This window comes from Galeopterus variegatus, unplaced genomic scaffold, assembly GCF_000696425.1.
Source record: "Galeopterus variegatus unplaced genomic scaffold, G_variegatus-3.0.2 Scaffold999, whole genome shotgun sequence".
In the NCBI taxonomy this organism is placed as follows: Eukaryota; Metazoa; Chordata; class Mammalia; order Dermoptera; family Cynocephalidae; genus Galeopterus; species Galeopterus variegatus.
In genome coordinates, this window is record NW_007727110.1 from 67,918 (window position 1) to 93,647 (window position 25,730).

At 41.1% G+C, this 25,730-nt stretch overlaps 2 protein-coding genes across 11 annotated transcripts in view; both read left to right on the top strand.

Moving 5' to 3' along the window:
- The first annotated feature begins 818 nt into the window (after positions 1 to 818).
- LOC103591629 (chemokine-like factor) overlaps positions 819 to 25,730 on the top strand; it is a 26,805-nt gene continuing 1,893 nt past the window's right edge. For 2 of the 10 annotated variants that reach the window (XR_550598.1, XR_550597.1), the window contains exons 1-5: positions 819 to 1,002; positions 6,949 to 7,107; positions 11,971 to 12,066; positions 18,647 to 18,699; positions 25,278 to 25,376. Coding sequence is in view for 8 of the 10 variants with exons in the window: in XM_008574112.1 (XP_008572334.1) it covers positions 925 to 1,002; positions 6,949 to 7,107; positions 11,971 to 12,066; positions 18,647 to 18,805; positions 25,278 to 25,376 (591 nt within the window). In the remaining 2 variants the exon portion in view is untranslated. Of the gene's footprint in view, positions 1,003 to 1,130; positions 1,285 to 6,948; positions 7,108 to 11,970; positions 12,067 to 15,050; positions 15,233 to 18,646; positions 18,806 to 21,690; positions 21,882 to 25,277; positions 25,377 to 25,730 lie in introns of those variants that run through there. The other 8 variants (XM_008574112.1, XM_008574116.1, XM_008574117.1 and 5 more) reach the window with 8 other exon arrangements.
- LOC103591642 (pre-mRNA-splicing factor cwc22-like) lies at positions 15,286 to 16,611 on the top strand. The gene has a single exon (XM_008574139.1). It carries the CDS (start codon positions 15,646 to 15,648, stop codon positions 16,147 to 16,149), a length of 504 nt encoding a protein of 167 aa, XP_008572361.1. The 5' UTR covers positions 15,286 to 15,645; the 3' UTR covers positions 16,150 to 16,611.

The window sequence follows — 25,730 nt, forward strand, 5'->3', positions numbered from 1 at the left end:
TTGATGGTCTACCACTGCTGGCTGCATCTTCAACATCATCTAGCCCCTTCTTAAAGTGAATTATCCATTTGTAAATTGCTGATTACTTCAGGGCATTGTCTCCATAAACTTTTCGTGAAGCATTAGTGATTTCACCATTCTTCCACCTGAGCTTCTCCATCAATTTGATGTTTATTCTTGCTTCAATTTTAGCAGTATTCATGTTGCTCTCATAGGCGCTCTTTACAAACTGTCTTATCCTTCATAGTGCTTCAAACTAGATCCTATTCAGATATGTTATAACAAATTAGCACGAGTTTATTTTGGTACAAAAAAATGTTTTTTCCAGTCCATGCATAGTTTTTTCATAATACACATTTTCCATGAACTTTTTGAGTCTTCTTTTTGAAGACTCGTCATATATTCTTATATATCAGCTAGCGATAAATGCTGAGAAGAGTGATGGTGGTGACCACGGGAGGTGGTCTAGACAGGGTGACCACGGGAAATCCTAAGGAAGTATTTGAGATGCCCATGGTCTGGAAGGGCAGGGCAGCCATTCCTGGACCTCCCTCCCTTGCCCCCACCCCAAACTCTGGGAACGCTTCCCGACAGGAAAGCTCCTCAGGAGAGCCGTAGAGCTGTGGTCACTAGCGCCAGGCACAGCCAAGAGACGGCTGGCTCGCATGACCCTCCTCTAGATCCGCGGATGTGCTAAAGGAGAACTGAACCCGGGTGACGAACGAGAGCTGCGGGCTTGCGGCTCCCGTGAGGCGCATGCGCACGAGGTCTGGCCGCAGCGCCGTGCGCATGCGCACGCCGGAGAGCCACCTAGAACGGCTTCGAGGGGCGGTGGCTGCCATTGTCGTCTCAGCGCTCGGCTAACCCGGCAGTGAGCTGAGGAGGAGGTTGAAGGGAAGTGCGGCTGTTGGGTCTGCGGGCGCCATGGAGCCCGCGCAGGCGAAATTACATTATCGGCCCTTCTGCTTCAGTGTGAAAGGCCACGTGAAGATACTGCGGCTGGTGAGGGCCGGGACGCGGGACGGGGGCGGTGTCCGAGCGTGCTCGAGGGTGGTGAGATGCGGTTGTGAAGTGGGAAGTGGGGTTTCCTGTTTGCTCTTTCAACCTTGTTTTTATCGTGCCCTCCCCAGAGGCAAGGCATTTGGCTCTGCCCCCTGGGGGAAGAAAGAGAGAGAAGGTACTGTCCACCCCTTCAGAGGGTTGAGGGACACACTCATATATCAGAGTCAGACCTATCTGAATGGCCTCCCCTTGGACCCACGAACCAGGTACCCAGATTACCAGGTGAGACAGCTGCAGTTGTACCACTCCGAAGCCAACAAGGTTTTTAAAAAAACAACAGTCTTAGGGGTTTTGGTGAATGCTGTGTAAGCCATACTTTTATTGTGACAGAGCTCAAGGCTGATAGAGTCCAGAGCAGGGATGAGGGGGAAACTGCCCATGTCATGGGGGTCAGATTTCCCAGGAGCATTGCAGTCAGTTCTGAACTGAGGTTTGGAGAAAGTGAATCATCGTTTGGAGGAATGTTACCTGACCAGTTAGAGACATGGAAAATAACATAATTGAAGGAATTTAAGAAGGGAAGACTTAAGGAGAAGGAAAAATAGTTTTAAATTTTAAAGAGTTGACATGTGGGCAAGGGGTGGAAATAGTTACATGTTACACAGAAACATTTCTATTTAATATGAGGGAGAATTGTATATTGGGGAAGGTCCCAAGATTAAATGGCACCTGGGGAAGGCAGTACATTCCCAGACAGCAAAGATAACAGGCAGATGAGCCCTTGGTTTACTCAAACTTTCTCTTGGTTTTACTCATCAAACTTCTGGTGAGTAGGTAGAATCAATTGTGTATAAGATCCTTCCCACACCGAAAGCCTGTGATTGTGAAAAAATAGCTATAATGTAATACAAGCTAGAATGCATAAAAGAGGTTTTAAAAACTAGAGTCAAAGGAAGGAGAGATTACATGTGTTTAGGGAAGTCAGGGAAAATGACCTGAAAGTCTGGGGTTTTATGCCTGAATGCTCTGGAACTCAGGAAGAAGGACTGGAACACTGGAAGAGGAATAGTATTTTGTGAGAAAGGTTTAGTTTTGACATATTCATTTTTTCAACAAACACATTGTTCCAAGTTCCATGCTAGGACCTGTAACAAAAGAGACGAACCAAAACAAATGTCCCTAACTCTTGGAGTTCTTCAGTTTAGTCAAGGAGAGAGATGCACATGCTGATAGCTATAATATATGATAAGGTGAAGATAGGGCACAGAAGTGAAGCATCTAACCAAGGAAACAGAAAACTCTTCCTAGAGGAACCCTGTGTGGTATCTAAGGGAGAGTCACTTGAACAAAGGCATGGAAGCAAAAAACAGCACAATTTGTGCACCAAACTGTAAGAAGTTGAGAGTTGCCTTATTTACTCATTCAACAACTATTTATTGAATGCCTGTCATGTGCCAGGTACTGTTCCAGGTTCCTGAGAGATATCAGTGAACAACACAAAGATCCCTGCCCTCATAGAGTTATATATTGGGGTGGGAGGGCAGGAGAGATAAGCAAACACAAAATAAGTAGATTATGTAGTATTCTAGAAGGTGGTAAATGCTGTGGAATAAGAGAGAAGTAAAAGCCAGGTAAAGGAGTGTAAGGGGGCAGAAAGCTGGAGAGGTAGGTTACAGGTTGCTGTAATAGAGAGATCAGGTTAGGCTTTGTTGAGATGACATCTGATCAAAGAGTTGAGTGAGGGGCCGGCCCGGTGGCGCACTGGATAGTGCGCCGCTTGGGAAGCACGGCGGCGCTCCCGCCCGAGGGTTCGGATCCCACATACAGACCGGTTCCCGCTCACTGGCTGAGCGAGGCGCGGGAGCAACACCAAGGGTTGCGATCCCGTTGCCGGTCCCCGGTCCGGTACGGGGGCAACACTGAGGGTTGCGATCCGTTGCTGGACACGGAAAAAGACAAAAAGACAAAAAAAAAAAAAAAAAAGAGTTGAGTGAGGTAAAGGAGTTAGCTATGAGAATATCTGGAAGAAAATCCAGTGCAATCGCCCTATGGCAGGAATATGCCTGAGAGAGTCAAAAAAGAGCAAGGAAACCAGTATAGCTGGAATGGAGTGAGTAAGGGGAACACAGTAGAGATAAGGAAGATTTTGAGTAAAGGAGTATATGATCTGACATTTTTTTTAAAAAAGTACGCTAACTGCTGTATTGACACAGGAGGAGGTTGCTGCAGGGGTGAGTATAGAACCAAGGAGACCAATTAGAGCTATTGCAGTAACCTGGGGAAGAGATGATTGTGGCTCAGACCAGCCACCTGGTGTCTACTAGCAGCAGAGTAGATAATAAGAAGTGATCGCATTTGGGATATATTTTAAAAGCACCAGCAAGATTTTCTGATGAGTCAGGTGTGGAGTGAGAGAAAGAGTCTAAGATAACTCCAAAGTTTTTGGCCTAAGCAGCTGGAAGGATGGAGTTCCCATTCACTAAGATTAGAAAGCCTGTGGGTGAAGGAAATGTGAGAGAATCAGGAGTTAAATTTTGAGAAAAATAAAGAAGTTCAATTTTGGATTTCAGTGTAAATTAGGAATATCTTTAAGACATCCAAGTGGCAAAATGGAGTAGAGAGTTGGACAAGACTGAATTTTGGTACAGAGGTCAGGCTTCAAAAGTTATTTAAAGCCACAGACTGATGAGGTCATCAAGAGAAGAGTGTGGATAAAGCAGAGAAGAGGACTGTGGATTGAGCCCTGGAACACTTCAACATTAAGAGGTTGGGGAGAAGAGGAGGAATCAGCAAAGAGGAATAAGAGGGAGAATTTGGAGAGTTAGAAGAAATCAAGAGTATAGTATTTTGGAAGCCAAGTGAAGAAACTCTTGAGGAAGTGATCAACTGTGTCAAATACTTATGATAGTTCAAGTAAGATGAGAACTGTGAATTAAACACTGGAATTATCCTCTGGATGAATTGTGAGGCAAGTCTTTACTAGAGAAATAGGCAGGAGTTGAATCATGGAAGACTTTGGATACATGGTGAGAGGTAGGCTCTAAAGTCCATGGAGAGCCATTGAAGGATTTTAAATAGATGAAGAAATGCATAAACAAATTTGCATTTTAAAATTTTACTGTAGTGTCTTTATCATGGTGCTTCAAGAAAAAGGTGCTGAAGGGCAGTAGTTGTAGGGATGAAAAGGAGTGACCAAAAAGTTTAAGCTTTAAGTCAGCAGGGCCTGATGACTGATGGTTGTGGGGAGTAAGTAGGAGCAGTGGTCTTAGGTTCCTAGCATAGGTAATAAGGTAGATTGTGGTACCACCAATTGAGGCAGTTGAGTACAGGAGGAAGGGGCAAGATGAGTTCAGTTTTGGACATGGTGAATTTCAGATTCCTGTAGATTATCCAGATGAGGATTCTAAATGACTATTTATATGTGAAATGTGAAGGATAGACCCGGGATAGAGACCCAGATTCATTAAGTTGGGTATGGACAGAATCCGGAGGAATGCCAGCATTTTAAAGTGGGCAGGTAAAAGGAGCAGAATCCACCAAGAAAGAAGAGTTGGAGAGGTATAAGAACTGGGAAAGGTGACATGTGAGCCAAAGGAGTAGAGAAGTAGAAGGGCAGCCAATGGCACATAAGCCATAGGGATCCAGTAGGATAAGGATTGAAAAACGTTCATTAAATTTAGTACTTCTGAAATCATTGATGATATTAACAAAAGTAGTTTCCATAGAGTGGTAAAAAAAATGTTTTGGATATTAGTGGGATACTTAAAAGATAACTGGAAACAAAGGCCAGAAGCTTAGAAAAGATATAAGAGCTGTAAATATGGATCAGGGAGAACCCAGTGTGACAGAAATCATGGGAAATTTTAAGAAAATGGAGTAATCACCAATGCCAATTACAATGGTGCAAAAAGGTTACAGAGGATGGGGATGAAAAAGTGACCCTTGATTTCATGATCCATGAACTCAGGAAGTTGATTCAGTAAATGGAGGAGTTTGAAATGACATGTTGCTAATAGTAACTATGTTAATTATAAAGAATGAAGTCATTTAGTAACTAGTTATTTGTAATCAAACTGACCAGTTTAGAAGTTTAGAGGTAGTGCATTGTATTAGTCCATTTCTGTTGCTTATAACAAAATGCATGGAACTGGGTGATTTATAAGAAAACAAAATTTATTTCTTACAGTTTCAGAAGCTGGGAAGTCCAGGGAACACATTTGGTGAAGGCCTTGGGGGTGGCAACAGTGACCCAGAGGTCTCACATGCCAGAAAATAGCAGAGCAGAGAGAGAGAGAGTTCTTCATACACTCTCCTTTTAAAGCCCTCAGAACCACACTCCTGACCACCATTATTAATCCATTCGCTATGGTACAGTCCTACAATCTAATCCCCTCTTCAAGGCCCCACCTTTACCTAGCAGCAGTTACAGTGGGAAGTAAGCTTCTAATATATTAACTTTGGGGGACACAATTTAGTCAATCCACAGCATGCATTTTTATGCTAATGGAGTAATTAAAAGAATTATGAATAAGCAGCGTGTATAGCTTTAAAGTTAAAACAAGTATGTAGATGTTACTGGCTCACAGGAAATTAGAAAAGTCTAGCTAGGGAAGACTCTTGACTAAACCATTTACCAAGAACACAGAGACTTTAGAAAGAGCTGTATTTCCTGAGAACATCATGGCATTGACAGAACTCCTTGGGACCCACCAGCTCACTTTTTCCTTTAACAACTCACTTTATATTGACATGTTCTATATCTTCATTTGGAAGTGAAGAAATTGAATTAGGTTAATTATCTTCAGAGTTTTTGTTTGTTTTTTTAACACTTAAAATGTCTTCAGTTCTGATTGTATTGTATTTAAGTAAGAAGAATGTGTAAAAAGTGTTACTTTTAGTAATAAAGCTATTAAACATCTGAATCGTTTTTCTCTGACAGTTTATTTTAAACTTTCCTCTCAGTGTTTTTCATAGCATCATTCTAAGTTTAAATTTGTCAGTAGATTCTAGATTGTTGAGTTAAGGAGTGATGATGAGTGGTTGATAAGGATTTATAGACAGCCAGCCTAAAGAGTTTTTTGAGAAGCATTACAAGAAAAACAGAACAGGGGTTTCTGTGGACAGCAGGATGAAAGGAAGGGGTATGTGTATGTGTGCGTGCTGTAGATTTGATGCCTGCCCCCCCCAACCTCAATGAGGATTAATCTCCACTGTAATTGTTGAGGGTGGAAAAACCTATTATGCTAATTGAGAGGTGGTACCTTGAAGAGGTGATTAGATTGTAGGACCATGCCATAGTGAATAGATTAATAATGGTGGTCAGGGGTGTGGTTCTGAGGGCTTCAAAAGGAGTGCGTGAGGATCTCTCTCTCTCTCTCTCTCTCTCTCTCTGCTCTGCCATTTTCTGGCATGTGAGGCCACTGGGTCATTGTTGCCACCACCAAGGCCTTCACCAAATGTGTTCCCTGGACTTTGGACTTCCCAGCCTCCAAAACTAAATAAAAAAATAAATTTTATTTTCTTTATAAAAAAACCCAGTTTCATGTGTTTTGTTTTAAACAACAGAAGTGGACTAATACAGTATGTATGTGTCTTAAGAGAAGACAACTTAGATATGTTTATAAGATGATGAGGAAAGGAGTTAGCAGAGGAGGACAGATAGAAGATATGAGAAGGGAAGGAGATATTTGGTGGAAAAAGGTCACTAGAACAGATGTGGGAAGGGATGATATCAGATTACAAGTGGAGTAATTAGACTTAAAACAGAGAGACATCTAGTTCTCTTAAACACAGAGAAGTCAATATCCATATATGTTGGTCATGCCTTTTTTATATGTGTATGTATATAACAGAAACCCATTTATTTAGTTATTTTCCAAATTATTGTTTTTGCAGGTTAAATTTGTATTCAATTATCATGAGTAAATCATGGTTTTTTTCTTCTAGGCTCTAACTGTGACATCTATGACCCTTTTTATCATCGCACAAGCCCCTGAACCATACATTGTTATCACTGGATTTGAAGTCACCATTATTTTCTTTTTCATAATTTTATATATACTCAGACTTGACCGATTAATGAAATGGTTATTTTGGCCTTTGCTTGTAAGTGTCTAGTTTCATCCTTAAAATTTAACTACTTTTCCTACCATAGTGAGACATTTTAACAAACTCTATTCTTTGGTTCTCTTAAACCTTTAAGGTAAACTCTGATAGGCTTAGGAAGGAGGAACTCTACCCACTGCTCATGGGCTCTGTATTATTCTTGGGGAAGGTTCTCAGGGATCCAGGGCAGCCACAGAGCATAAATTCTCCTCTGAGTGAGCTCCATTTATCAGTAGATGTGGCTGACCTTTATGTTAGGAGAATTCAATTAAGTGTAGAACTACTAAATAAATTGAAATTTAGAATCATGTTAATAAAGTATAGAGCATGAGCATTCTTAATCTTTCCCTTCTTTCTAAGTGCGTGTTGATATGGCCTCAAAATTGAGAGATAGAGATGGAAGCAGATACACAAATATCTATCTTTGCACATCCCTTATCATTAAATGGAAAATCAAACCAATTGAGGAGGTTAAATAAAGCACAATGTTATCTTACTTGAAAATGTCTGTAATTATTAATGCTAAGTAATTTTAACTCATCCTTTAGAACCTTATTTCATAGCACATAGACTTCAACCTGCCATACTCATACCATTAGGAATAATTGTCCAGTGGAGTGCCCAAACATTTCTGAAAACTGTCAAAATAGGCAGGGTGAAGATGTTTCTAAAGTATATGTGGCCCTTCAGCCTAGACTAGAAGCCAGTTCTAGGAAAAACTGAGTGACTTCATCACTCTCTCCTCTTTTAAGTCTCATCCCCAGCATCCTATCTCCATAGTTCTCCTTCCTGAGTTCCCCGGCTGCCCTTCCCCTCTTTGGCTGGACTGGTATCCAAGTTGATAACTCCTATTAAAGAGAGAAGACTTCAGAGCTGTTCTCAAACCTTAAGCATACCTTAAAGTAGTACCTTCTGGAACCACCTTTGGAGGCCAATGATGAGCATTTCAGGCTAGTCACAAGCTAAGAAAGTCCCAAAAGGCAAAAGTTGGGAAATAGCACCTTTCAAAACTCTTACTTAATGTACACTTCAGAGCTTAATGTACGCTTAATGTACACTTTGGAGGGAGGTCTAGAAAAAGAGATTACAGAGCCTTCCTCTATGGCAGAGGAAGGAGCCTACAGGCTCCTAATGGCAGAAAGGCTAAGCTAAATTATTCTAAGGACTTCCTTAAGGAGATGATGAACACTGATCCATATCCTCTTGATCTTGAACTCAAAAAGTTGTATAGATGCTCTTCATGCTCTGTTTCTCTAGAGTTAATAAGGCTGACACATTTTAGCCTTTCTTTTCCTCCAAATTAATAGTTCTCTGGATCTTCTTACATGTCCTTGTAGTAAACTTGGAGCCCCAAGTTTAATAGAAAACACAGAGAGAGTGGCCTATGTGTAGCATGCTGAAAAGAATATTCTCCAGATTTCCGAGGATCAAACTTTGCTGATACTGTAATCTCTTAGAAATGGTGCTATATGGGTAACTAAGTTACTGCTCCGTTATGAAACTTAGATTCCTCTGTGATTTTGATCTAATGAAATTTGACAAATGTTAAGTATCTGCTAATCCCAAATTCTGTAATCAGTTCTTTGATAAGACAAAGCAAAAACTTTATACCTGAGAAACTTTCAATGTATCAAGGAAACAAGATAGTTGAGAATCCAGTGAATAGGTGCTGTGATAACCGTACATCCAGGATGATGCAGAAGTACCCAGCCAGGGCAGGGGAACAGCAGGCAGGTGAAGAAAACTTCTGCTTAAGCAGAGGGCTGAAGGATGAAAAGTAGTTAGCAGCAGACTAATACAGGGAAGAAAAGGACTTTCCTGGTAAAAGGTAACATATATGAGGATCTAGGTGGAGAAAGCATGACTCTCCAGAACTTGCAAGTAGCTCTGAATGGCTGCAGTGTTGAGCTGTGAACAAGAGGGGGTAGGACTGGAGGTTTGAAGCAGTCAAGGGTGAGAGCATTCAAGGGTTTGTGTCCCTGGGCTTTAACCCAAAGGCTGTTGGGAGCTTTTAGAGGTTTTTAAGTAGGAGAGTGACATAATCAGCTTACATTTTAGGAAATCATTAGTGGCAGTGGCAGTAATGGCTTGAAAAGGAAAAAAACTAGAGGTTCTCAGAGACTAAAGTCTGTTGGCATAATCCAGGCATGCAAATGATAAATGCCTTAACTAAAATTATAACTACCTGAAGAGAAGGAAGGTCTTAATGAGGTTGAATTGATAGTATGGGGTAACCAGAGAGAATCAAAGATACCTACTGTTTAAATAACTATCTTGAGAGGATACTGAGATAGAATAGTTTGTAAGAAGGAGGGGGGAGAGAAGTATGTAATGAATCCAGTTTAAGAAATATTAAGTTTTAATTGCTTACGGGATATTCAGATGGAAATGTTCAGAACAGGTCTAAAGCTTAGAGAGAGGAGCTAGAGCTGCAGCTTCGGGAGTCATCACCTTGTGATGGTAACTGAGCTCACACTGGCCGAAATGGCTTGGAGAGGGTGTAGAGAAAGCTGAAGGTAAAACTGGGAAATACCAACACATGGGACAAGAAGAAGGAGTGGCCAAAGAAAGGCAGGGGAAGAATGGCAGGCCAAAGAAAGGCAGGAGAGACCGATGTCACAGAAGCCAAGACAGGAGACCATTTCAAGAAGAAAGGAGTGGTGAATAGTATCACATGTAAAGAAAAAGATAAGTGCTAGAAACGTATTTTTTTTTTTTTACTGGCTAAATTAATAGGCCCCTAGTGGCCTTTTCTAGAGTAGTTTGCCTAGAGCGGGCAGGTGACAGGAAAGTTGTGGGACTGAGCAGGGAAGGAACAAGAACCTAACTAGGAGGGTCCACCACTGAGTTGAGGAAATGTGGCCAGGGATAAAGACAGGTAATGAACAAAGTGAGGTGCCCACAGAGTGGAATGGGAACAAGAGCACAGCTGGAGAAGTTTTCTGGGGCTCTTTCACTGTAACTAAAGTGAAGGACACAAAGATGGCTAAAGATTCCAATTAATCTGTAGGTGGAAGAAAAGTAACTTGTAGGCACTTCTGTCTGATGGCCACTATCTTCACTGAGTAGGAGAGGGCTTGGTTATCTGCACTCAGATTTGTTATTTGTATCATTGTCCCAAAGTTGCAGTCCCTAACATCTGTAGAGCAGGCCTTCTCTCTGACTGTTCCCCTCAAGTGCCCCAATGACAGAAAACACACATTGTGAGCTAACCCAGGGCTTTGAGGTGGTGTCTAAGTATGGGCTCAAAATTTCTGTGAAATCATCATTTTTATTTTTATTTTTTTATTTTTTGTGTGACCGGTAAGGGGATCGTAACCCTTGGCTTGGTGTCGCCCGCACTGCGCTCAGCCAGTGAGCGCACCATTCATCCCGATATAGGATCCGAACCCGAAGCGCTGCTGTGCTCCCAGCGCCGCACTCTCCTGAATGAGCCACGGGGTCAGCCCAAAATCATCATTTTTATAATTAAATTTACATTCTACTCCACAGCATATTGATGTTTAGTTTTTAATATAAAAGCAATGTTTTAAATTAACATTAAGGATCATTGAAGTTCCAGGGCAGGCGTACCATTTTTTTCCTGTGGCTCTCTGCACTCCCTAAAACACCACTTTTATCCAAAGCAGTTTATAAGCACGTGCCCAAATTGCTCACAGGAAGCAGGGCTGCCTGTCTGAAGTAGAGGTGTGATCTGTTGCCTTGAAGCAGTAGAAAATGTCTGGCACAGAGGAGAGTTAACCTAGAATAGCTAGTCTCAGTATCTTGTACAAGTGAGAACTTTTTTCTTCCTACGTGTATCCAATTTTGCTCTGCCTTCATTGGATCTCTACCTACTTTCTTTTTATTAACTGCTTTTCTAAATGCCAGGGTTTTGAAGTTTGGTATTTCTTTGTTAACAATTCCTTCCTGCCTGTAGTTAGTCTACAAACATACATAAACCATTCCAGAACAAAGACAATTTACCTTTTCCATACTATACATCCATTAAAAAATGTAAATTACACTTCTTAAAGCCACAGTTCAGAATAAAAATGCTTCATATTAGGAAATTATTAAATGAATAAGCTATATCATCAGAAATGATAACATAATTGGTCATCCATTGCATATAGACGTGTGGGGTTGTCCTGAAAATTACCACTTTCCCTTAAATGTGTGCTGTTTTAAGTTTTATTAATTGCATTTTAGAAACATAAAGTTTGATGTACAGTGTAGACTCCTCCACATTTTCCCTTATATTATTAAAAATGAGCATTTTGACTTCCCAGGGTACCCATTCTACCTTAAACCTTCTACATAATACACTATCTACTTTCTTCCCTAACCAGATGATTTCTCCCTCCAACTACATTTATGTTAAGTAAAAAAGGTACAAAAGCTTGTTTTTTTTTTTTTTCCTTTTTGTCTTTTTTCGTGACCGGCAACGGATCGCAACCCTCAGTGTCGTGCCCGTACCGGACCGGGACCGGCAACGGGATCGCAACCCTCGGTGTTGCGCCCGCACCTCGCTCAGCCAGTGAGCCGCCGGTCTGTATGTGGGATCTGAACCCTCAGCAGGAGTGCCACTGCGCTCCCAAGCAGTGCACTGTAGCAGTGAGCCACCGGGCCGGCCCCCAAAAGCTTGTTAAGTAGTTAAGTGATTGGTGCATTATAGGTACAGAGAAACAGTAGAGGTCATTATATATCAAATACTATGTAGGTGTCATTTTACTGTGGCATTTTGGTTTCCTGAAAGATAAACACCAAATAAATTGTTTAATAAAATGGAACTTTCAAAATCTTTAGGGAGCTGATTTATATTTTTTTAGCATTGCTTGGTGGTGGTCATGTAAAGCTGACCTTCCTATTCTGTGTTTTTAGGATATTATCAACTCACTAGTAACAATAGTATTCATGATCATCGTATCTGTGTTGGCACTGATACCAGAAACCACAACATTGACAGTCCTTGGAGGGGTAAGTAGGGATCTTTCTGGTTTCTTTCTTCAGGTGTGATCAGAATGCAAATTTAATTGAAAAACAGCTATACTGTAATAATTCTTGGGGCTCCTAGGCCAGTATATAGTGCCTGGTGGCTTAATATTTTGTGTATGTGAATGCATGTTCTGATTAATGTGAAGGGATATGATTTCATAGTAGAACTAGAATTATTTGGGGGTTTATTTTTTTGGCAGCTGGCTGGTATGGGGATCCAAATCTTTGACCTTGGTGTTACCAACACCATGCTCTTACCAAGTGAGCTAACCAGCCATCCCTTAGAGTTAATAAATAAAGAGATTCCTGTGTATTTCTTATAGGTATGTAGGGCTTGACTAGACTGAAGAAAGCTGCTGGAATCAGTTACAACACTTAGTTCTGAGAAACCTGATGTCAAGCAAAAGAAAAACAGGATGGATGAGTTTCATAGCTCTCTCTTTTAAAGAAAAGGATATATACCACCTGTTAAGACAGTTTTGAGCTCATTTATTTCTTGTTCAGATCCTTCTTCAGAGGGGGTATAATAGAAAATATCCTTACAAGAAGGCATTTTTGATAGGAAGCCTTGAAACTGAAGGATTATTTTGAATACTCCTTAAAGAGAAGCAAAATCCGTTCAATCAGACTTTAACCTGCAAGGCAAGCCAAAATAAGAGTCAAGTAATTTAGTTATAGTTCTATCTGATATTCTTATAGGAGTTTCAAAGTCATTTGGCTTCTCTAGGTTCTGATCTAGAGAATTGAATTAGAAAGTTCTTAAATAAATTTCTTCCCTACTTCCTTGTTCTTTCATAGTATGGGCCACTTAGGAGAACTAACTATTCTCAGTCAGCCATGTATATCAGAACCCATGGTTTTCATCTCCTTTAGGTCCTAAGCAACTTAAAGAGGAGAAATTCTGCCATTTGCAGCAACATGGATGAGTCTGGAGAAAATTATGTTAAGTGAAATAACAGAAATACCACATGTTCTCACTCATAACTGGCTGCTAGGAAGGAAGGGAGGGAGGGAAGGAGGTGGGGAGGGAAGAAGGAAGGAATGAAGGGAAGAAAGAAAGAAAAGGCTACAACAATAAGTTGAACTTTCAGAAGGAGAGAACAAACCTAAGGATGCTAGAGATGAGGGGGAGAGAGGGGGAGTAGGTTTGGGAAGTGATAGAGCGGGCAACGGGCATAAAGAAATATCACTATTTGTAAGAATGAATATGTTAATAAATAAAATTTAAAAATAAAAAAGGAATCAGAATTATTCTAGAAATGATATAGCACTGTAACTGCAATTTTCCCCAGTTGTTTTTTAAGATGATCTTACCCCCTCTACTGTGAAATACTAGGGACCAGGTATAGGATACATTTTTATTCACTTATTTACTCCTTCCTTTATTCATTTCTTTTTTTTTTTTTTTTTTTTTTTGTCTTTTTTCCGTGTCCGGCAACGGATCGCAACCCTCAGTGTCGCCCCCGTACCGGACCGGGACCGGCAATGGGATCGCAACCCTCGGTGTTGCTCCCGCGCCTCGCTCAGCCAGTGAGCGGGAACCGGTCTGTATGTGGGATCTGAACCCTCGGCGGGAGCGCCGCCGCGCTTCCCAAGTGGCGCACTAGCACAGTGCGCCACCGGGCCGGCCCTTTATTCATTTCTTAAGTGCGCTTTGGCAAATGCTGACAAAGTATAGCGGTGTGTTGTTTAATACAGTGGCCACTAGCCACATGTGGCTACTGAGCACTCAAGTGGCTAGTCTGAATTGAGATGATCTGTAAGTATAATACACATTGAATTTCAAAGATTTACTTTTTAAAAAAGAATGTAGAGTATTTCATTAATTATTATATTGATAATATGTTAAATGGTAATATTTTGAATGTTTTGGACTAAATAAAATATGTTACTAAAATTAATTTCACTTTTTTTTAAACTTTTTTAATGTGGCTTGTAGAAAATCTGTAATTGTGTGGCTTACATTGGTGACTCACATTTCTTTCGGACAGCACTGGACTAGAGTGTGAGAGCCTGTCCTCAAGTTGCTTAGAGCCTGATATAGGAGACAGAAGTGCAAACAGCTCTATATAAGCTGTTGACAGAGTGCTGCAGAACACAGAAAAGAGGAAGCAACTACCTCTGGCAGTGGAATTGCAGTTTACTGAGAATAAAGGAAAAAAGAGAGAAAGGTTCCAGGTTTAGGAACCAGAAATGTGCAGAATGACAGAGTTATGAAAGGATCTGTAGGAGATTTACAGTGTGGTCAGAACCTAGGAGGCAATGGCTTGAGTCTCAGGGTGGAAAGGGGGACTCAAGGGAGCCATGACTGGAGCCAAGAAGCCGTCTTAGGCACCATCTCTCAAATAGCCATTAGAGTACCTAAAAGGCCCATCATGTTCTAGTTCATTCCCTTTACCTCAATTTTATTTTCCTAAGGCCTATTTAGAGTCCCACCCCTTAATTGGATGTAGCCCAGCCTTTGAGAGTTCACTGTGTATCATATCACTCCAGCTCTCCAAAGCTTTTATCACAGCTACGGTCCCGATGACTTAAAACTTGAGCTGGTGTTAACTTTGACCCCTTCTCCAGTAGAGTTTGGCAATAGGGAAGCCAAACAGTTGAACACTAGAGATAGAAATGTTGATTGATAACTAAATATCATCAGTAGAGCTTAAAAGAATACATTCAGGAGTAAGTCACGAGATACAGAGAAGTATTTATTTCAGAGCCCACACCTCTTCAATATTGTTTATGCTCACTTAAATTCTTTTCCCTTTTTGTAGCCAGGTATTGGGAAAACTTGGCAATGAGGAGAATGAGATGATTGCTAAAGTCTCTTCCCATTTTAGTATTAGGTGGCAGCATAGGAAGCAATCCCAGTACCCTGTAGTAGGAAAGGAATCTGGTGGACAGACCACTTAAAACTTGTTTGAATGACAGAAGTCTGGACAATGGCCAGGGAATGACACTGTGTTTTTTTCCAGGTGTTTGGACTCATGACAGTAGTGTGCTGTATTGCAGATGGTGCCCTTATTTACCGGAAGCTCCTGTTTAACCCAAGTGGTCCTTATCAGAAAAAGCCTGTTCATGACAAAAAAGCAGATTTGTAATTTCATATTCCTTTCTAGTTGATATTAAGTATTAAACATATTTCTTTATTCGTCCACATATTTTCTGCAGTTGTTCTCATTTTAATCTCAGTATAGGAGATAGAGGAAGAAATTTCTGGACTCTGTGCCCATCACTCAGCCTTACTATAACGTCCAAGGGAGAGCTGGGAGCACCAGGGTCCAATCAGGTTTTCTGGCTCCTGGGTTTGGGTGGCAGGATCACCCCAAATGGTCTCCAGAGCACCCTTCCTGCCTGGCTGGCAGTCAGCAGGAGACGGTGGGTTGCGGAGACTAGGCATCCCACGCCCCAGGTGGCGGCTACGGGGGTCTGGAGGGCGGGTGCGCATGCCCAGTAGGCGGCGGCAGCCGTTAGGGCGCCACGCAGGTTCGCGTGGGGAAGCCGGCCGCCTCCAGGTGCTGGCTCAGGGCTGCAGGACGAGGTTGACGCGGCCAGGCCCAGGGTCCCACCATGGATTCTGAAAATGCCAAACGGGAGTTGTCCGAGGTACCTTCAAAGGACTTGGAACAACTGGAACAACCGGAGCATCCCGGACCCCATACACGGCGCACCATCTCAGTGCGTCTCACAGCCCCGTCACGTCGTGGGTCGGCGAGTGTTGCACAACCCGCAGCCTCAGTGGGTCCTGCACATTCAGTTGGTCCTGCACGTTCGGTACGCTCCGCACACCCAGTTCGTCCCAAACCTTCAGTGCGCCCCGGGCATTTATTGCGCTCCACAACCCCAGTGCATCACGAACCCAGGGAGCGCCCTGCACCGTCCAGGACGCCCACAGAACGCCGAGAAACGACGCCCTCTGTGCCCCCTGTGTCCGAGAGCGCAGAGGAGAAGGCAGCGATCCAAAAGCGTGCTGAGGGCCGGGCCAAAGTCCCACAAAAATTCAGGGACAGCTTCAAGCATTTTTTTTTCTCGTCCACTGGAGTATTGAAGATCCTGAGAATGGTGAGCAGATAGCTGGTGGCCTGGCAGGGCAGACGCAGGCCTCTGGCCTCAGGGAGTGATCCCCAGCGGGTGCCCCGTCTGGAAAGCTTCTGTGATCCCCTTTGCCACTCACCTGTGTTTTGCCTCACCCTTGCCCTGCACACACTCAACCCTTACTACGAAATTTGGCGCTTTTTTCCCCTCTGTCTTTTATGTTTCTCAGGTTTTCCCTCACAGAAGGAATTAAAAGAAGCAATGAAGATAACAGCAGAAGTTTGTAAATTAGAAAAAAAAAAAAAAATCAAAGAATTGACCAATACAAGAGCTGTCATTTGAAAGACATTAAATTGATAAACCACTGGCCAATATAATCGAGAATAAAAGGAGAAAGAGGGAATGTATGTTTAAAGTTAGAAACCGGAATGGGAAAATAATCTCAACGATGAAACTGGGATCTATAGGAGTACTTTGCCAACAAACAGGTGTGAATAATTGAATGAAATGTTTTTTTAGGAAAATATAAATTACCAAAACTGATCCCAGAATATAGAAAAGTCTAAAGAGACCAATATAAACACAAAAGACAATGAGAAAGTTATCAGATGATTATCTTTCAAAAATGTATCAAACCCAGACTTTTCCACAGGTTAGTTCTTTCAAACCTTCATGGGATGTAATTCTGATACCACTCAAATTCTTTTAAAGAGTGGAGAAAGAAGAAACACTTCTGAAGTATTTTTATGAAGTCAGTATGATACTGATATCAAAACCTGACCACGGTCAGAAAAAAGAAAATGAAGTAGAGATCTAACTTGTATCAAAGCAAAATAATACATTAGCAGAAAATATTCATCAGTACTTTTTACAAATATAACACAAGAAACAAGGATGATTCCAATATTAGGACTATTAAAATCACCATATTAAAAAGAGAAAAAATTATGAGATTATATCAAGTAGGATACAGAACACATATGACAAAACTGAACATTCATCCCTGATTGCCAAGAAGAAAAAGGAAAAGGAGGAGGAGGAAGGAGACCTGTAAAATAGGAATACATAGATATTTTATTGACATTATAAAAATAAACACTTCAAACCAAAAGTCAGCATCATGCTTAAGCATCAGAAATACTCCCATTAAATGAGGGGGAAGAGTATACCCACTAACAACACTGTAATTCATTGTTTTTCTGGAACCACTAGTCATCACAATTAGGAAAAAAAATAAGAACATTTGAAAAGAAGAGGCAAAATATATCATTTCTTTCAGCTGATATTGTATATATAAAAAAACGCAGGGCCGGCCCAGTGGCGCATTGCTACAGTGCGCTGCTTGGGAGCTCAGCAGCACTCCCGCCGAGGGTTTGGATCCCACGTACAGACCGGCCACTCACTGGCTGAGCGAGATGCGGGCGCGACACCGAGGGTTGCGGTCCCGTTGCTGGTCCCGGTCCGGTGCGGGCGCGACACTGAGGGTTGCGATCCATTGCCGTTCACAAAAAAAGACAAAAAGGAAAAAAAAAAACGCAAATCAACGAAACAATTTAGAGCAAGCTAATTTAGTTAGGTGGCTCATTATTGAGTTAATAAACTAAAAACCTTTCCTATTAGATAAGTAAATACTTAAAATATAAGAAAATATTTCTCTTTACAACAGCAATCAAAATGACCAAATATGAGTAAATGAAATAAATATGAAACACCTGTATGAAGAAAACTTTAAAACTCTACTGATAGTAAAAAAAAAAAAAAAAAAAAAAACCCTCTAAAATAACTGTAAATACATACTTTATTCTTGAATAAGAAGACCAAATTTTGTAGTCTTTCCAAATTATAAGTTAAGTGAAATCCCAATTAAAATACCAACAGGCTTAGTTTGGGGAACTTGACCAAGACAAACACGTGAGATGTAAACAGTCTGAAAATGAGCAATGAGAGGAGGACTAGGGCAAACAATAATACAATATAAAGTGAATTGCCTGTGATTTTAGAAGTACTAGAGAAGAAATCAGCAATTCAGTGGGAGAAAACAGTCTCAAAAGAGACCCAAATACATCTGAGAACTAAATATACAATAAAGGTTGGATTTCAGACCAGTGGGGAGAATACTGACATTTCCCAATAAACAATGTTGAGATAATCAGCAGCTGTTGGGAAAGAAAGAAAACTGAGGTTCTACCTCACTATCAAAATCATTATTTACTTTACCAGTATATATATACATACTTCTTTCTAATATGAAATATTAAGAGTGGTTACTTTTAAGGAGAGACTAGGGTTGGGTTGGGGCAGGGGAAAGAAATTAACATTTTTTTACCCCTCTATGCTGTGTGCTTTTTTATTATTTGCATATATTATTTCGTTTCTTAAAAATATGAGAAATTTTTAAAATATGTACTAAACAATACAGGCAACTGCAATGTAATCAGATTACATTCTGACAACTTATGTGTTTGTTTGTTTGTTTGTTTGTTTGTTTGTTAAATAGCCATGTGCATTAAAACGAATCCTGTTTCTTTTATTGCAGGGTCTTATTATAGCAGCTTTAGCTTGTTTCTTGGTCGCTCAAGCCCATGAGTGGTATGTAGCAATCACAGTTCTGGAAATCTGCATCGTCCTTGGTTTTATTCTAATATATTTGCTAACCCTTCACCGCTTGCTGACTTTTTTACATTGGCCCTTACTTGTAAGTGTTCATTTTCATGATTCAGATATAAGCTTTGCCCTCAGCCCCAGAGTAAGGACTCTCCTCAAGTGAAAACTATCGCTCTAGACAAGGACATAGCTGAGCTTTTAGAGTGTTGCACTAGGCCCAGGGAAGAAACTAGCCCAATACCCAGAAAGATTCCCTCTGTCTATAGAACAGCCAACATACACACCTGCTTCCAGCTCAGAGTGTAAAACCCATCTCGTTAAGGCACTGAACACATAATACTTTTTAGCTTGTCCTAAAGAAAATTTTAATTAGTATATTCAGTATGTAAATACATTTCTCACCCATTGCTTGGAACTGTGCATATTTTCACTTTTCATACAGCACTCTCTCTAACACACTACAAACATCCCCCCAAAAGCAAGAGTTGATATGACAGAGTTGTGGGAAATTGCTGTGCCTACCCTGAAAGATTGCAGAAGTCAACCTGTTTATGTGTGTTAAGGGTCCAGACTCTCAAAGAGGTGCCATGTCCAGAAAAGGACATTACACAGCCTCCTTTAATAGCTTTTTTCAGACCTTCGTGTTCTTTACCAACTGAAAACTTCCTGAAGCTAATCCCTCAGGTCTCAGACTGGAGAGTTAGTATAGTTTTGTCCAGAGGCAGACATGGGCCCAGTTCCTAGCCCTGCCACCTTACTAGCTATATTACCTTTAGCCTTAGTTTCCCCATCTAGGAAATGCAGAGAAAGAAAAGTGTGATGATAGTAACTACCTCATAGAGTTCCTGTAACATTTAAATGTGTGTGAGGCCAATAGCACAGTACTTGACACAAAGTAAAGGTAGTTGGGTGGCTTTTGCCATTCTGTTCTGCACTGTGATCCTACCTCAGAGCTCAGGCCTCTTCCCACATCCCACTTCCTTATTGTACATTTTTCTAACCTTAAAGTAGGACTAGTTGCTATTGAGCTAAAACTCAAATATTTTCTTCAAATATGTGAGGGATTTTCTGAAGAGGCTGCTGAGCTCTCTCTGTCCCACAGTGCTGAGCTACAGGAAGCAGACAAAGCAAAATATGAGCAACTTTAGTTGGACATATAGGAGATCCTCTTAGTTGTGGAGAGCTATAACCATGGAGAGGTTTCTGAGGGAAAACTAAAATTTCTGTTCATGGAAATTTTCAAGAAGGGAAGGTAAATTAACCATTTTTGAGCACATACCATGTGCCAGATACTTTTTCATATATGGCCTTATTTAATCCTCACAACAACCTGTGAGGCTGTAGTCATCCCTCGCCCCCCATTTAAAAGATGAGAATATTGGATTAAAGAGATTAAGTTGCCCATGGTTATATGTAGATTCTTTGAAACTCAGATTTGAGCCCTGGTCTATCTGACTTTAAAGTGCAGACTCTTCCCAGATTTTATACCCTATCGTATAATGGTTTCTCTATCTCCATCCTCCTTAAACCCTCCCTTAAGGTAAGGAATTCAGTGAGATGACATCTTTATGTCCTCCTCAGAGTCTCTAAATTTTATCTCTGTATCTTACCCTGTTTCCTCGTGGCTTTTTAAAAATGTGAAGTCAGTGGCCAATTGATTATCCTGGCAGGTGTGCACAAGGGGAGGGTGACTGAGGGCTCCACAGTACCATTAGTTGTGGTCAGGAGGACCAAAGCTCTCTTAGGAAAGGACTCACACAGGCTGGATCCACTGCCATAAATCTGGAGAGCTGGAGAGAACCACGAGACACCATACCTTGCTGTAGGATCCAGGGGGAATGTCTAGGAAATGTCTCAGACAGGCAAGAGCTGGGGTCTCCTGAGCATGAACTGTGAGCATCCTGTGAGAAGACATGTTCTGACAGTGGTTACAGGAAGCTCAGGCCAGCTCTTACAAAGTTACAGGCCTTTGGTCAACTCTAATAAAGACAGGCCCACTTGCTGTGTCTGTCTTCAGTGAGAGCATCCTCTTTTGTTTGGATGGCTGTGGGAACCCAAAGTATGATTCAGAGGCCCTGCCTTTTTCTTGCTACTGTCCTCTAGGGCATGAGCCAGGGCCTGGCACAGCACATGGATATGCCTAGTGAGCTCTTAGGAACTCCATAGAGAAGAACTCTGTAGCTCAACTAATTAGCAGTACAAATACTGAGCAACCACACAGTTGGTCAGATGGTGAGTAATTTAATTGACTTGGAAGTTTTTGAAAAAGACCCATCAAAATAGGGCCCAAACTGTATTCTCTTCTCCTGTGCAGTCCCTTCCTTTCTAGTCTGCCCTTTCATATCATTTGAGATGAAGGATGTGTACATATACGATTTCTCAGAGGGGCAAGTAGCTTCCACTGGGTGGTAGTAGGGACTTTGGCATGGCAGGAAATGTGCTGGTTTAGTGAGGGTATTTGGTGCTAGGAGGTAAAGACTTGGCACTTATGAGGGTAGGCAGACTTGGAGATGTGTTGACTTCACACTGCAGGAGTCACTTGGCACTTCATCACAGGTCAGTGTGGAAAGCCACAGAACATATGGCCTGTTTCATACTGAAACTGTTTTCAGGCTCTGCACAGGCCCAAAGGCCTGCCCACAGACTAGAGGTGTCCAACATCCATGACTGACACTTCCTTTCAGCCCTTCTCTCCAAGCAAGATCGTTTGGTTCCCAGGAGGTATAAGATTAAGGTAAAGAGTACTAGTACACTTTAAGTGGTGATTTCTAATTTAAAAGTTCATACAAAGAATAGAGATCCTTATTTCCCTATTCCTATAGGTCCTCAGCAGGGAGATAGATAGAAAGTCTGATACATTAGGGCTTCAGACCCTCAGCAGGGCAACCTCAAAGAGTACTGGCTTCAGATACAGGTGACTTGCTGAGATCTGTGGCCTCTGGAACCATATTTATTAGGGTCTTCTTCTCTGGACAGATGATGGAGCCTGGGCCTGGAGACCCACACTCAGTCTCTGAGTTGCAGCTGCCCTCTTCTGTGAAGGCTGTACCAGGGACCCTGACACCATGGAGAGGGCATGGGTCGAGCTCTCAGCCCGTAACCTATGTGGAGCCCTTTCTATCTGCATGACTCTGCATCAGAGCTATCGGGAGTACAATTTTCCTCATCCCACCTGGGGTGGAGTTACTGTCTTCATTTTTAGGGTTGTCATTTTTACCCATCCTAGTCTAATGTTATCTCCCAATATACCCAAGAAAAGTATGAATTATAATTATTGTCTTCTGAATAACCCATATTTTAAACACTTCTACATTGTAAAATTATCCAACGTGGTCAGAGAAACTGAGTTCTGGTCAAGTAGATATTTTTGACAATAGAAATCAATTTTAAAACAAGAATATAATAAACATATTTTAAACTAAAACTCTATAGAAGTGATGATTCCAAAACTACCAGCAATTGTCTTTACATGTATGAGCACCAGGTATCAGCTTTAGGATATCCCCTTCAAATAAGATTAATGAAAAACAACAATTCTGGTGATTTCTGACCAGGTTCTGCCATGTGTTTGGAGAATTCCAGGCACAAATGAAACCAGTGAAAGTTGCAGTTAGGTGAATACCAGATAATATTCAATGTTTATAAATTCCTATTACAAATGCCACATTTTGCAAAACAAATTTTAAGTGTTTAACTTTTTAAAAATATTCAGTGATTTTTAAAAGTAAGCATTCACCATTAAAGCATCTTTGTCTTTCTCAGTTATAATTCTGTACTATTTTGCATATCCTAGAGGACAGTTTGGGAGCTTTAAGGAAAAACAGTAGTCAAATAACAAACCCATTTCTCATTTTAGTCAGAGGAGCCCACTTAAGTCAGTAGGGTATTTAGTCTGGGGGAAAGAACAAGATGAGTATGGATGGCATTCATGGGGAAAACAAAAGTCCTATTGCACATGGCCAGGCTCAGCTGCAATTTTAACCCAGCACTCAGGGAGGACATATCTGTCTGTAGAGATGAGGCCAATAAGAGGGTCTGTGTCTAAGGCAAAAGGGAGGTAGGTCAGTCAGGAAGAAGGCCTTTGGGCACTCAAGTCAGACTGCTAAGGGTCATAACCTATTACTGGCTGAGCGATCCTGGGCAAGTTGCTTCCCATCTGTAAACTGGGGATAATGAGAGTTTGTTGTGAGAATCAAATGAGATCACATTAACACCTTGGCACAGTGTGTGACATATAGTAAGTGTTCAGTAAATACGAGCCACAATAGAAATGTTAGATATAAGGCAAACCTTAGCCCCAGGGGACAATTTGGGAGAACATTTCTTTGTAAGTAAGGACCAGAGTAAACTATAACATCCAGTAGTCAAAGGAGGAGATACAGTTATGAACAGGAGTCAAAGATTAGCTGGGCCTAGTCTGTGGTTGGTTTACTAGTATTGTCATTATTAATGTGCTTTCACCCAAATTCTCAATGACCTAGGACCACAGCTAGTAAATTTCGATTTTTAAAAATTTATACTCTGCTTCTTAGTTGTAAGAGGCCTGTTCACATCTTTGAATATCTTGGTTTACACAATCCTTAGGTACTAAACTTCCTGCAGAGCTGCAAACCACTGTACCTGCCTCAGTCAGGCTTGCCCACTGTGGGCAAACCTCTTGCTCAGCCTGTAGAATCCAGCTGGGACTTACTTCCTATCTTTACCAGCCCTGCTCCATGCCCGCATCCCAAAATAGTAGGTATTAGTACATTTCCAAGACATTCTACAATAGGGCTCTTTGCTTGCCAAGCGCAACAGAAAGAACACCTGGAGTTTGCAGAAAGTTTACTATCTGTGCACATTTTGAAGGCAGATGTCATGAATCTATATTTTGATGCACTCCCATTACCTGCTAGACACCAGGAATATTATTAGATGCTTTCAGATTCATTATGCCATTTAATCCTCAGATCAATCCAATGAATACCAATCATTATCCCCACATTAAAAAGTAGCAAGTTGACAGAGGGGCAATAAAGCATGCCCAGGTCACACATCTAGGCACTGGCAGGCCAAAAGAATTCATCAACAAAAACAGCCTTAACTTATTTGTGCCACACCATTTTGACACTTTAGACACATTCCACAGAAAATCCCAAAGATGGATTGGATGCTCTACTTCCAGCCTAGGGAGATAGTTCATGTTCTCCTTATTTGGGTGTCCCCAATGGGAAGCAATAGTGAGCTGAATTCTGACCCCAGTCCTTAGCAGTTATTAAATTGTAGGCAACTTAATAAACCTCTCTAAGCCTCCACTATGTCCACTGTAAAATGGGGATCATAACGGTACCAACCTTGAGGGCTGCTTTGTGAGGGTTAAATGAGATAATAGGAAATTCTTGGCACATTAAAGACCTCCATTAGAGCCACTATGATTTCCTACACCGGATGGCAGTGCCCCTTGCTGTGTTTGGGCTAGTGCACCTGACAGGCTGCCATTACCAGGTCAGGCCATGAAGATTTTAAAGACTTAACAGTGTTCAAATTAGGGCTGGCTGATGGCTCACTTGGGAGAGCGCAATGTTGATAACACCAAGTACAAGGGTTTGGATCCTCATACTGGCCAGCCGCCAACAAACAAAAAAAATTCAAATTAGGTATCTGGGCCATATGCTTATATTACTCTAGGCTTTTTCCCCTCCCCATACACTGGTGCCACTGACACATTGAATACTATCTCTTCTGTTATTGCTCCAATGCTCCAAAGCCCAGCATCTGCTCACTCAGAAGCACGCCCCTACCAACCCTTCCTCACCCTTCATTTCAGCACACAAAGAAGCAGGCTAGGCTATCAGTTCAAGAACCCAGTAGTGAAATCCAGTTGAAATTCAGAATGAAACATTTAAAGAGTTTGCCAATGTCAAGGCAGACTCAATTCTGACCATGTCTCGGGAAAGAGCAAAAGTCAACATCACAGCCATTCACTGAAGAATATCAAGCCTGCTCCTCATATGGGTTCATGCATTCTTGGGATGTGAACTCAGAAAAAATGTGACCCAATTTCCAGAGCTTTGGTTTTACCTGCAGATTTGGAAGTGGAATTATATCAGTAATTAAAGCGTTAATCTAAAATTTTATTTTTATATTAATACAAATGTGTTATAGAAAAGAATGCAAAATTGACATTAATTTAAAATATAAGACTTCAAATAAATCATGATTATGGAGGACCAATTTGGGCTAGACCCCTAGACTGCTAGGTTTTTTCATGCTCACTTTACTATGCCCTTTAAAGAAAGTCTGATAGAAAAGTTGTCAGCTTCTTTTATTTTTTTTTTAAATGATGTTCTTTAATGAAAATAAACCCATTTCTGCAGATAAAGTCCTATCCTGGATCTTAAAATCCCATAAACTCATGTCTCTGGAAGATGTTAAGAATTATGTCTCTGAAGATTCCTCTTAATCTTAATCAAAGGGAACATTTTTAAAAGGCATCCATCCTTAGATGTGTAATTGACCAACTTAAATATTTTATGAAATTACATTTTCATTTAAAGGTGACAATTTTCAATTCTGTTTTACAGGATCTTATCAACAGTGTCATTACAGCTGTGTTCCTTTTAGTAGTTGCCATCTTGGCCATGGAAGAAAAGAAAAGAAGGCACTTATTCTATGTTGGAGGGGTAAGTAGAGGCCTTTCTGACTGCATTTAAGATCAGTGTTCCAAGACTCTGAAAAAAGAGAAACTGGCAGACCATCATTATGTCATTAACAGAACAAAATCCCCACCGCCACCCTTTGCCTTCTTGCACTGCCTTCTTCGGATGCTGTGAAGTTGCACAAACTCTAAGCACATGAAAATCTTAATTCTAATATGCATTCTCCAAATAGGTACAAAAACGAGAGTCTGCTGAACCCCTTTTGAGAATCATACACACTATTTTTGAAATGTTGCAACAAGATATTATTGTCTATAAGTGGGACTTTGATTTTCTGGATTAGAGAATTATATATATATATATATATATATATATCTG

What these genes read in the sequence shown, in the direction of transcription:
- LOC103591642 (XM_008574139.1), top strand. Translation starts at nt 15,646, where the DNA reads ATGGATTCTGAAAATGCCAAACGGGAGTTGTCCGAGGTACCTTCAAAG.